The sequence below is a fragment of the Microtus ochrogaster genome, chromosome 10 (assembly GCF_000317375.1).
Source record: "Microtus ochrogaster isolate Prairie Vole_2 chromosome 10, MicOch1.0, whole genome shotgun sequence".
NCBI classification, from domain to species: Eukaryota; Metazoa; Chordata; class Mammalia; order Rodentia; family Cricetidae; genus Microtus; species Microtus ochrogaster.
Window position 1 is genome coordinate 39698481 of NC_022016.1, and position 11755 is coordinate 39710235.

At 37.6% G+C, this 11755-nt stretch overlaps 1 protein-coding gene across 7 annotated transcripts in view; it reads left to right on the forward strand.

The window, feature by feature from the left end:
- Usp9x (ubiquitin specific peptidase 9 X-linked) overlaps positions 1–11755 on the forward strand; it is a 107303-nt gene that overhangs the window by 93072 nt on the left and 2476 nt on the right. For 5 of the 7 annotated variants that reach the window (XM_013348365.2, XM_013348364.2, XM_013348367.2 and 2 more), the window contains exons 37-44: positions 1361–1586; positions 2919–3048; positions 4329–4514; positions 4880–5100; positions 5188–5276; positions 8102–8258; positions 8649–8909; positions 10337–10432. In XM_013348365.2, coding sequence (XP_013203819.1) covers positions 1361–1586; positions 2919–3048; positions 4329–4514; positions 4880–5100; positions 5188–5276; positions 8102–8258; positions 8649–8909; positions 10337–10432 — 1366 coding nt within the window. The remainder of the gene's footprint in view (positions 1–1360; positions 1587–2918; positions 3049–4328; positions 4515–4879; positions 5101–5187; positions 5277–8101; positions 8259–8648; positions 8910–10336; positions 10433–11755) is intronic. The other 2 variants (XM_005352861.2, XM_013348368.2) reach the window with 1 other exon arrangement.

Genomic DNA, 11755 nt, shown 5'->3' on the forward strand with positions numbered 1-11755 from the left:
CCTGGTTTTGGATTTTTATTCCTATTTAAAATTTGGTGGAGTTCTTTAATAGAGTGTTTTGTTTTATTTTTTTTCAGATCCCTAATATCATTGTTTCACATCTAAAAGGCAGATTTTTTTAAAAATGTAATCAATAATGAGAGAAATCACACTAAAATACTTGACATAAATTTAAGTGTAAAAAAATTGTTAAAAAAATACAGATACCATCATAATGCCTTGGTATTTTTGGGGTTTGTTTTGTTTTGGTTTCTGGGGTTTTTTGTTTTTTTTTGGTTTTTTGTTTTGTTTTGTTTTTTTCCCCAGATAGGGTTTCTCTAGTAACCCTGTCTATCCTGGAACTTGCTTTGTAGACCAGGCTGGCCTCAAACTCAGCTATCCATCTGCCTCTTCCTCCTGAGTTCTGGAACTAAAGGCATGTGCCACTACTGACCAGCTATATCTACTTAGTAATTGTTCCTTATTAAGGGCCAGTGATGTTTCAGTGGGTAAAAGCTCTTAACCACTAAACCTGACAACTGAGTTTGATCCCCAGAACCCACATAGTGGAAGGGGAGAGCCTATTCTTGCAAATAGTCCTTTAAGTTATACACACTAAATCTATATATATATTTTTTTCTTTTTTTTTTTTTTACTTATCCAGAAGATAGTTCAATAAGGAAAGAAGGGATTTTGTCATCATTTAATAATGTGTTTTGGTTTTGGGTTTTTTTTTGTTTTGTTGGTTTTTAAGACAAGGTTTCTATGTGTAGCTCTCACTGTCCTGTCCTGAAACTCTGTATGTAGGCCAGGAACCATTGCCACCTGGCTATTAATGGTTTTTTATTTTTTTTAAATATTTATTTATTCATTATGTATACAATATTCTTTCTGTGTTATGCCTGCAGGCCAGAAGAGGGCACTAGACCTCATTACAGATGGTTGTGAGCCACCATGTGGTTGCTGAGAATTGAACTCAGGACCTTTGGAAGAGCAGGCAATGCTCTTAACCTCTGAGCCATCTCTCCAGCCCTTTTAATGGTTTTTTAGTAACCAATGCAAGCTTTCACCTATTTTGTAATTCCATGAGATTAGGCCAAGTCATATAGTAGTCATGTCTCTACCCCCAACGCCCACAAGATTTTTCTGTAGATCTAGCTAACCTAGAACTCCTGTAGACCAAACTAGCCTAGAACTCAGATCCAACTGAGATGCATGCCCAGCTCCGTATCAGTCATTTTAATGTTAATACTAGAAGTGATCATTATTGCTGCTGCCTTCAGTAAAAAAAGATGTTTGCTGTCTTTTGTTTCCTAGCGATCCATCCCTTTACTGTAGGAAAAGTGAACTGAATTTATAGTTGTGGTTTGTTTTGTTTTAGGTATGATGCATTGTGTATTCTCCTTCGTCACAGCAAGAATGTGCGATTTTGGTTTGCTCACAATGTTCTTTTTAATGTTTCAAATCGTTTTTCTGAATACCTTTTGGAATGCCCTAGTGCAGAAGTGAGAGGCGCATTTGCTAAACTTATAGTCTTCATTGCACATTTTTCCTTGCAAGATGGGCCTTGTCCTTCACCTTTTGCATCTCCTGGACCTTCTAGTCAGGTAATTGTCCCTTTGTTTATAATTATTTGTGTATTACCCACCCCCAAATGTGTTTTCCTGAAGTTAAAGAGAGAAACTTGAATGCTTTTTTTTTTAATGTTTACCAAAGTAACAAAGCCTGATCCTGAATTCCATTAAAATTACTAGATAAAAAGCAGCAATGATTATTTGCCCTTTAAAAAAATATGGGTAGCCTGGGATATGATTTGGTGGTAGAGAGCATTCCTAAAATAGACTCTGGTGCTCTAGTTTCTATCCCTAGCACAGAAGGGAATTTTTGTAAAGTTATAAGTTTTTATGTGTATGTATGTGTATGCTTTTTAAACATTTATTATGTATGGGATGTTGTGCATGTGCCACAGCACAAGTGTAGAGGCCAAAGGATAACGTGTGGGAGTCAGTTCTCTCCTTCCACCATGTAGGTACTAGGAATCAAACTTCTAGTCCTCTGTTTGGGTGGTAAGCTCCTTTACCCATTGAGTTCTCTCACCAGCCCTATTTTTTAGTTAGCTTACAAAATAGTGCTTCCATGTGAGATGTTCCTATATACTTCATTTTGGTGGATTTTTTTAAATTTATTTATTATGTATACAATATTCTTTCTGTGTGTATGTCTGCAGGCCAGAAGAGGGCACCAGACCTCATTACATTACAGATGGTTGTGAGCCACCATGTGGTTGCTGGGAATTGAACTCAGGACCTTTGGAAGAGCAGGCAATGCGCTTAACCACTGAGCCATCTCTCCAGCCCTTGGTGGATTTTTTTAATGAATTTTTTTTTAATTGCAGCAAAGTGAAAAATCTATAATTAACTCAAAAGCTGAGTGTGGTGGCACGTGCCTATAAATCTTGGGAAGCTGAGGCAGGGGGATTGAGAATTGAAAGCCCACCTAGGTTCTACATATTGAGACCCTATCTCAAAACAAAATTAATAAAATGAAAAAGAAAAAAAATAAGAAACCTACTTGAGATTTTCATTTCCTTTACCAAGAATCAAATCCTTTTAATAGTTTGTGGAACAGGCCTATAATCTCAACCACTTTGGAAGCTAAAGCTAGAGGATTGCAAATTCAAAAGCCAGCTTGGTCCAATTTAGTTTAGACCATTATCTATTAGTAAGAAGAGATCTTGGGATATAGCTCAGTGGCAAAGTTCTTCTCTAGCATTAGCATACACATGGCCTTGGATCAGTCTAGTGGTGATAGGCAAGATAGATTCCAAAAAGGTATTTTTGTGTTCAACATATGCATACATGTCCCCTTTTTATAAGAATACAATTATCACCAGTTGGTGGCGTCACACGCCTTATTAGCTTGTGTTTTCTCCTTTACAGGCTTATGACAACTTAAGCTTAAGTGACCACTTATTAAGAGCAGTACTAAATCTCTTAAGGAGGGAAGTTTCAGAACATGGTCGTCATTTACAGCAGTATTTCAACTTGTTTGTAATGTATGCCAATTTAGGTAAGAAGTGAAATTTTCATAATCTCTGTTAAAGTATTATGTTAAATGATAAGTCATTCAGAAGGTCAAATGGTAAAATAAGGATTTCTTTTTTCTTTGTAGCAAACCTTTTCCCCTGTGTGCTTTTTTTTAATACCTCTGGTAAACACAACTGAGACTCTATTAAAGTTTTGCCTCCTTAATCGATGATACTGCATCTGTTTGCTTTATTATTTTATATACATTGGTGTTTTACATGCATATCTGTCTGTATGAGGGTGTTGAATTCCTTGGAACAGGGCTGCCTCGTTTGACAGCTCTCCTCAAAGTAACTTGCTCTTTCTAATATCTGTTGGTTCCTGTTCAGTTACTACTAGAACGGAACCTAAATATTGTGCTCTATTGTCTTCTACCATTATTTGTTGCAAAAGATTGGGGGAAAAAACTTGTCTACCACAAATATGCACATTCCAACACTGAAGGGTGGGGACACACCTTTAATTTTTAGCACTAGGGAGGCAGACTGATCTGTGAGTTTGAGGTCAGTCTCCCTAATAATGAGTGGTGAGTTCTAGACCAACCAGATGACAATGAGATGTTCCCCCCCCCCCCCAAAAAAAAAGCACAAATAATTTTTATGTTATTTTGGTGTTTATTTTAATTAACTTGGACAGAAGATATATGTCCTGTAATAAGTCTGAATTCAAGTAAGAACAATGTGTTCCTGATTATAAAGTGATAGGCAAGGGTTAGGCATAATACCAGATGCAAGTAGATCTCTGAATTTGAGGCCAACCTGGTCTGCATAGTAACTTCTAGAAGAGTTAGGACTATATCGGGAAGCCCTATCTCCAAAAAAGAGAAAAAAAAGAAAAGGTGATAGACCAGGATTAGAAAGGTGGCTCAGCAGTTAAAGTGCTTGTACAGGAGTTCAGATTCTTACAACTCAAGTATATGCTGAGTGGAATATGATGGTTTGCCTGTAATTCCAGTCTGAAAAGGTTGAGACATGGAAGCTACAGAGCAAGTTGGCTAATAACTGCTGATTTTGTTCACAAAGTTCTTTCCTTCTTTTTTTTTTTTTCTCGAGACAAGGTTTCTCCGTAGCTTTTGGTGCCTGTTCTGGAACTAGCTCTTGTAGACCAGGCTGGCCTCGAACTCACAGAGATCCGCCTGCCTCTGCCTCCCGAGTGCTGGGATTAAAGGCGTGCGCCACCCCCCCCCCTACAAAGTTCTTTCTATCCTAATGTTTTCCTTCCCCATTTTCTCCTGCCTGTTTCCTGTCTCTCTTTTGACTGCAGGTGTGGCAGAGAAGACACAGCTGCTGAAACTGAGTGTGCCTGCTACCTTTATGCTTGTGTCCTTAGATGAAGGTCCTGGTCCTCCGATTAAATATCAGTATGCTGAATTAGGCAAATTATACTCGGTAGTGTCACAGCTAATCCGCTGTTGCAATGTCTCCTCAAGAATGCAGTCTTCTATCAATGGTAATATATCCTTGGCAATAGTTTTGAATACTCTGGGTCAGATCTAGAACTAAATTAAATATAATACCGAAGATAAATACAAAGTAAGGATGTGAAGGAAGGTCCGTGCTTATGACATTTTATTTACAAGTTCTGTACTTTTTTCACATTAATATGAATCTTTCTGCTTTCTATTGTGTTAAATTTCTAAAATTTTTCATGTTAGTATACCTAATCATTGTAGCATAGTCTATATTTCTTCATTATGCTTAGGAAACTTGACTTTTGCAGCTCATTTTTCTAAAACAGGCTATTTTCTTAGATGTCTACATTGTTACTGTGGAGAAGCTTATTGGTTGTTCATTGGTGACAAATCTGTATTGTAGGTAATCCTTCTCTTCCAAATCCTTTTGGTGATCCTAATTTATCACAACCTATAATGCCAATTCAGCAAAATGTGGTAGATATTTTATTTGTGAGAACAAGTTATGTGAAGAAAATTATTGAAGACTGCAGTAACTCTGATGAGACCGTCAAATTGCTTCGCTTTTGCTGCTGGGAGAATCCTCAGTTCTCATCTACCGTCCTCAGTGAACTTCTTTGGCAGGTTAAGAAACTATAACCATTGCTAAATCTCTATGACTTGATTTGTTACCCATTTATCCATTATTCACTGTGTCTTACCTATTTCTAGGTTGCATATTCCTATACTTATGAACTCCGACCCTATTTGGATCTGCTTTTACAAATCTTACTAATTGAGGACTCCTGGCAAACTCACAGGTAAAAATACTTTAAACATGATTTAACTGAATTGTTTTTTACTTAAAGAAAACCATCAATAGACTTTTGTATACATGTGAATTCATTTAAGCCTAAGAATTATTTTAGTTTTAGATTACATTAGTTTTAGAACTAACCTCATGACACAAAGGTAGTCCTTAGGTGAGGAGGACACAGAGAATACAGATCTTTAATCCCGGCACTTGGGAGGCTGAGTTGAGTTCCAAACTAGCCAGGGCTGTAGGGAGGCCTTTAACAAAAAAGAGAGAGTTCGTAGGTGGAACAACAAAATAACTCAGTAGGTAAGGATACTTGGCTTCTGCCTGATGACCTGTGTTTAGTCCTACGCGATTTTTAAAAAGAAAACCAGTTCTTGCTGGGCGGTGGTGGTGCATGCCCTTGATCCCAGCACTCAGGAGGTAGACAGGCAGATCTCTGAGTTTGTGGCCATCCTGGTCTACAACAGCTAGTTCCAGGACAGGCTCCAAAACTACAGAGAAACCCTGTCTCAAAACCAAAAAGAAAAGAAAACCAGTTCTCTCCAGCTATTCACTGACAGGCATGCACACCTGCACACACGGAAATATATTGGTTATCTTAATAGATTACTGCTAACTCATTAACGTTGAATTTACAGCCAATAGCTTACACCTCACACCCGATGTGAGCTTCTTTAGTAAACATTTTCTGTAAGATGCATCACAGCTTAGGAACACTAGACTGCACTTCAGTGCTATGCTGGTATACCATTTAAAACAGCAAAAGCAAATACTTGTTCAGAGTTAGAAGGGGAAACAAGGCGGAGTCACTTTATTCAACCTCTGCTAGGAAAGTGCTGGTTCTGGGCAACTCAAATTATTTTCTACTTTATTCATGATCACAGATAGCTAACAGCACTTTAAGTACTGATTTTTAAGATTACCCATTCTTGGGGTTGTAGAATGGCTTGGCCATCTTTTTGAGGTGACTCATATTTGGTTCCTAACACCCACATAGTGATTCAAAACCCTCTGTATGTAACCGACAACCCTCTTCTGGCTGCTAAAGGCACCAGGCACGTGTGTGTGTGTGTGTGTATATATATATATATATACATATATACATACACAATGCAGGAAAAGCACTCCTACATCTACAAATAAAATAATTTAAACCTTTTTTTTAATGCCAATGTTTAGTCTTAGTGGAAGATTGCAAATGCCAGAATTTACAGATTCAAACTATGAAATTATCTTTTTAGCATTATATGTTTCCAATTACTGTTATAAAAATAGCAGTAAGCAAAGTTTCTGTTTTCTTGGAGGCAAAATGTTCAAAGCTGTCACCATTGATACTTCACTCCTAAGATAAATTTTAATGTAGTTTAGCTTCTAGTATTTTCCTTCTTAAAACAGTGTAAGAGATTATAGCTTTTAGGGAGTAATGGCATATATGAACTTTTAATTCCAGCATTCCAATGCAGAGGCAGGCAGATCCCTTTGAGTTCTGAGCCAGCGGAGACTACATAGCATGATCCTTTCTCAAAAAATAGAAAAGAATTTGTAGCTTTCTAGTTAAACATATCAAATTCTCTTCTTAGCATATAATATGAAACCAAGTTGGATTAACTGTGAGAAAGAAAGTAGTCATTTTAACTCAAGCTTGAAAATCATCTCATAGAGAAAGGTGAATCGCTGTAAGTTCGAGGCCAGCCTGGTCTACAAAGGACAGCCAACGCTGCACAGAAAAACCCTGTTTTGACAAAAACCAGGAAGAAGGAAGTTTTGTCATGTCTTCCCATGTGTCCTGTTTTGTTAGACATGAAGAAGCAACATCAAGCTAATACTGTTTAAAGATGGTATCTGGAAAACTATTGATATTAGTGGAAAGTAATATTTTAGCACTTGTATATAAGTTTGTAAAAATGAAGGTAAGGATTGGGAGTGGTTTAGTGACAGAGAGCTTATCTAACATGGGTTGCACTGGTCCTCACCCTCAGCACCGCTCCCCCTCCAAAAAAAAAAAAATTGAGAAGTAGGATTTATATGTAGTATCTTAGATCAAACAGCAAGAAGCCTGTAGCCATTTATACATTCTTGTTCCTTTCCCATCCTGACAACCATTTAAATCTCCTTTCTTCTGTGAGTTTGCCTTTTCCTATCATTTTGCCAAAATGTAAGTACAACATTTGGCATTTTTTTCCTTTAGCAGTTATTTTCCTTCAGTGTAATGTTTGCAAGGTTCATTTACCATTATAGCATATATTGGTATTTTATTTCCTTTTTTATGGCTAAATGACTACTTAGTCTTACAGGTATGTCATTTTGTTTATTGGCAGGTAATGTCTAACACAAAAAAAAAAAAAAAAAACCAGGCACTGGGCATGGTGTTACAAGCATATAATCTCAGTAGTTGAGAGACTGTGACAGTTAGATTGAGAGGTCAAAGCCATTCTTTGTTACATAATGAGACCCTTCCTCAAAAAACAAAAGACAAAAATCAGATTATTCTCAACTACGGAGTTTGTGAACTTGTTTCTTAACTTTTTAAAGTTTGTGTTATTCTTGAGTGTTTTGACTTTGCTTCTGGTAATGTATTTAAACTTCCTAAGAAGGGCAATTTGAACAAGTAAAGTTAAATGCACAGACTTGAGTCAGATTGGTTGGCAACTGTAGGACCCTAGGCAAGCTGTTTATTTTGTCATCTTCTCCAAGGTTTCATAATATTTGCTGTCCAGTATGAAACAACTGAACTCACAGGCATTTACTGGGTGACATGTAATAGCACTCAATAAATGTTAGCTTCTCTTAGATTTTAGAAGTTTTTATCTTCTGATTGTTTTTCAGAATTCATAATGCCCTTAAAGGAATTCCAGATGACCGAGATGGGCTGTTTGACACAATCCAGCGTTCTAAGAATCACTATCAAAAAAGAGCATACCAGTGTATAAAATGTATGGTAGCTCTCTTTAGCAGTTGTCCTGTTGCTTACCAAATCCTGCAGGTGAGGGTATTTTCTTGTAATTTCATAGAAATTTGAATCAGAGTTAAAGATCCTATTTTAAAGGCTAAGGCTATATATAGCTCTGTGGTATACTACTTACCCAGAATATACAAAGCCTTGGAGTTAAACCCCAGTACCACAAACAATAAGCAAAAATGACGTTAAGATCTTGTTTTAATCCAGGACTGGTGGGTATACATCTATAAAATCAATATTCAAGGCTAAGGCAGGAGGACAACAGGTTCAACAACCGCCTGAGCTACATACATAGCAAGTCTTTATTTCAAGGGGGGGGGAACAATCCTGAGATTGTGAGGGTGGTCGTCATTTTAAATTTTCTTTGAGATATTCCAAATCGTCTTAAGTGTATATGTGGTTTTACTTTTAAAGGGCAATGGAGATCTTAAAAGGAAATGGACCTGGGCAGTAGAATGGCTTGGAGATGAACTCGAAAGAAGACCATACACTGGCAATCCTCAATATACTTACAACAATTGGTCTCCCCCAGTACAAAGCAATGAAACATCAAATGGCTATTTTTTGGAAAGATCACATAGTGCTAGAATGACACTTGCAAAAGCTTGTGAACTCTGTCCAGAGGAGGTAAAGAAAGCCACCAGTCTACAAGAGATAGAAATGGAAGAAAGCAAAGTAATTCTTTATTAGGCCACTGGTTGTGTATTAATGAAAGTGTTGTTTCTTAAAGGTTTTGCTAAAGTTGTACTTGCTTTAATATTTAGTGATAAGTTAATCAGGATGCCTCCCTCTGGAAAATTACAGTGCTATAACCTCATTCTTCTAAGAGAATCCAAATTATAAATTTTAATTTTTTTTTAAATCTTTATGTGTATGAGTGTTTTGTCTGTATATATGTCTGCACCATGTGCCTTCTTGGTGTCCATGGAGGCCAGAAAAAAAGGATATTGGATTCCCTGAAATTGCAGTTCAACAAATTATTGTGAACTGACATTTACATATTAACTTGAACTTTGGCCGGTCAGTGGTATTGTGTGCCTTTAATCTCAGCACTTGGGAGGCAGAGACAGTTGGATCTCTGTGAGTTTGAGGTCAGCCTGGTCTACAAAGCAAGTTTCTGGGCAGCCAGGACTGTTGAACAGAGAAACCATGTCTCAAAAAAACCAAAAAAATAAATAAATAAATAAATAAATAAATAGATAAATAAATAAAAATTAAAAAAAAATACTTGAACTGGCTGGCCAGTGGTGGCACATGCCTTTAATCCCATCACTTGGGAGGCAGAGATAGGCAGATCTCTGTGAGTTCAAGACCAGCCTAGTCTACTAGAGCTAGTTCCAGGATGGCCTCTAAAGCTGCAGAGAAACCCTGTCTCAAAAAACACCACACAAAAAAAAAAGACTTGAATTTGAAGCAAGTGCTCTTTACTATGACTCATCTCTCTAGCTCCATTCCCTTCCGCCTTTAACATCATTCATTTACTCTGTATGTGTGTGAATATGAACCATAGCACATGTGGAGATGAAATTTTTTTTTCAAATTAAAATATAGCCACATTATTTTCCCCCTTTTAGTTAATTCCCACACATCCCCTTGCTCTGTCTTTGATTCATGGCTTCTTTTTCTTTAAATGTTGTATATATGTATATTCTTAATGTATAAATAACGTGTTCAGTTGTGTATAAAGTTACTTACATGTCTATTACATTAGGAATGACCATTTGGTATTAGATACATAATTAGGGGATTGTTCCCTAGGGGATATAATTTTCCTGCTTTCAGCATTCCTTGTTTACCTATATATGGTTCTCTGTCTAGGCTTAAAATCTCATGAACTTTCCTCCTTCCATGTTAACATCTATGGATGTCCTTGTTTAGACAGCCATGTGTGTGGCTTCCCTGGCATTTATAGGAGATGGAGCCTCACAATAGACATCCCGTTCCTCTGACTCTTTATAGTATTCCACCCCCTCAGTGACTGGGGAGGGTCCCTGAACCTTAGATTGCAGAAGTTATAAACAGTTTTTAAAAGTTGTTACTACGTCAACAGAGTTGGAAGTGAGTTTGATGTTGCTTACATAATTCTTTTTCTTTAAAATTAGGAACCAGATGACCAAGATGCCCCAGATGAGCATGAATCACCTCCACCAGAAGATGCCCCATTATACCCCCATTCCCCTGGATCTCAATATCAGCAGGTAAGCAGGAGTCAGATAGTGGGGTTAATAACCTCTACAGTGGTTCTCAACCTTTCTAATGCTGCAACCCTTTAATATACAGTTCCTCGTGTTGTGGTGACCGACAACCATAAAATTATTGTTGTTGCTACTTTATAACTATAATTTTGCTACTATTATGAATTGTAATGTAAATATCTGATATGTGACCCCTGTGAGAGGGTCATTCAGACCACCCCCAGGGGTTGCAATCCACAGATTGAGAACCACTGCTCTAAAACCAATTTCATGCTTAGTTGTAAAGGATGGCTTTTCCATGACTAAACTCATAGATTATCTGAACTAACTCTGGGTACATGATCCAGAAGAATGTTTGTAATGTGGTCATGGTGCAAATTTAACTTGCCCCAGTGATGTCGTTCCCTTACCAAATATATGTCTTGTACTAGTATAGAGTGAGTAAAACTGCATGATTCTTCTCAGCATAATAATCATTGCTTAGTGTGAATGATTATGATAACACTTGTTAGGCTAAGTGGATTCTGAAAACACAGAGATGGCAGTTAAATAATGTTCCTTAATTAGCCTGGGATTTCATTGACAGAAATTATGGGGAATTTGACATATTTCTTCAGGTGATTATACCTGTAAAATCACAAAAGTAGGGGGCTGGAGAGATGCCTCAGTGTGGTTAAGAGCACTGCCTGCTCTTCCAAAGGTCCAGAGTTCAATTCCCAGCAACCACATGGTGGCTCACAACCATCTGTAATGATGTATGGTGCCCTCTTCTGGCCTGTAGGCATACAAGCAGACAGAATACTATATACATAATAAATTAATTAATATTTTTTTAAAAAATTACAAAAGTAGAGAATAATATCCTAAATGGGAACATTCCTAAAACATAGATGTGACCAAATCAAATGTTTTGAGTTGACAGTAGTACACAATGGACACCAGCTTCCTAGCATGGTGTAGACTGCCAAAACTCACCAAGAGTAGATGACTTAACCTTTAATCCCAGCAATCTTGAGACAGAGATAGGTAGATCTCTGAGATTGTGACCAGCCAGGGCTACATATTAAGACTCTATCTTGCAAACCTTTAATCCCAATACTCAGGAGGCAGACACAGGTGGTTATTAGTGAGTTCCAGGGCAGCCAGGACTGTTAAGCAGAGACACCTTGTCTTTTAAGAGGGGGAAAAAAAAAAGGGAGGGGGGTGCTTGAGATCTGTTGACAAGTTCCCAGGTGTTGCTACCCTGAAAAGCATGCATTGAGACTGGCACTTAAGGACAGCCTTATGGCCGGGCGGTGGTGGCGCACGCCTTTAATCCCAGCACTC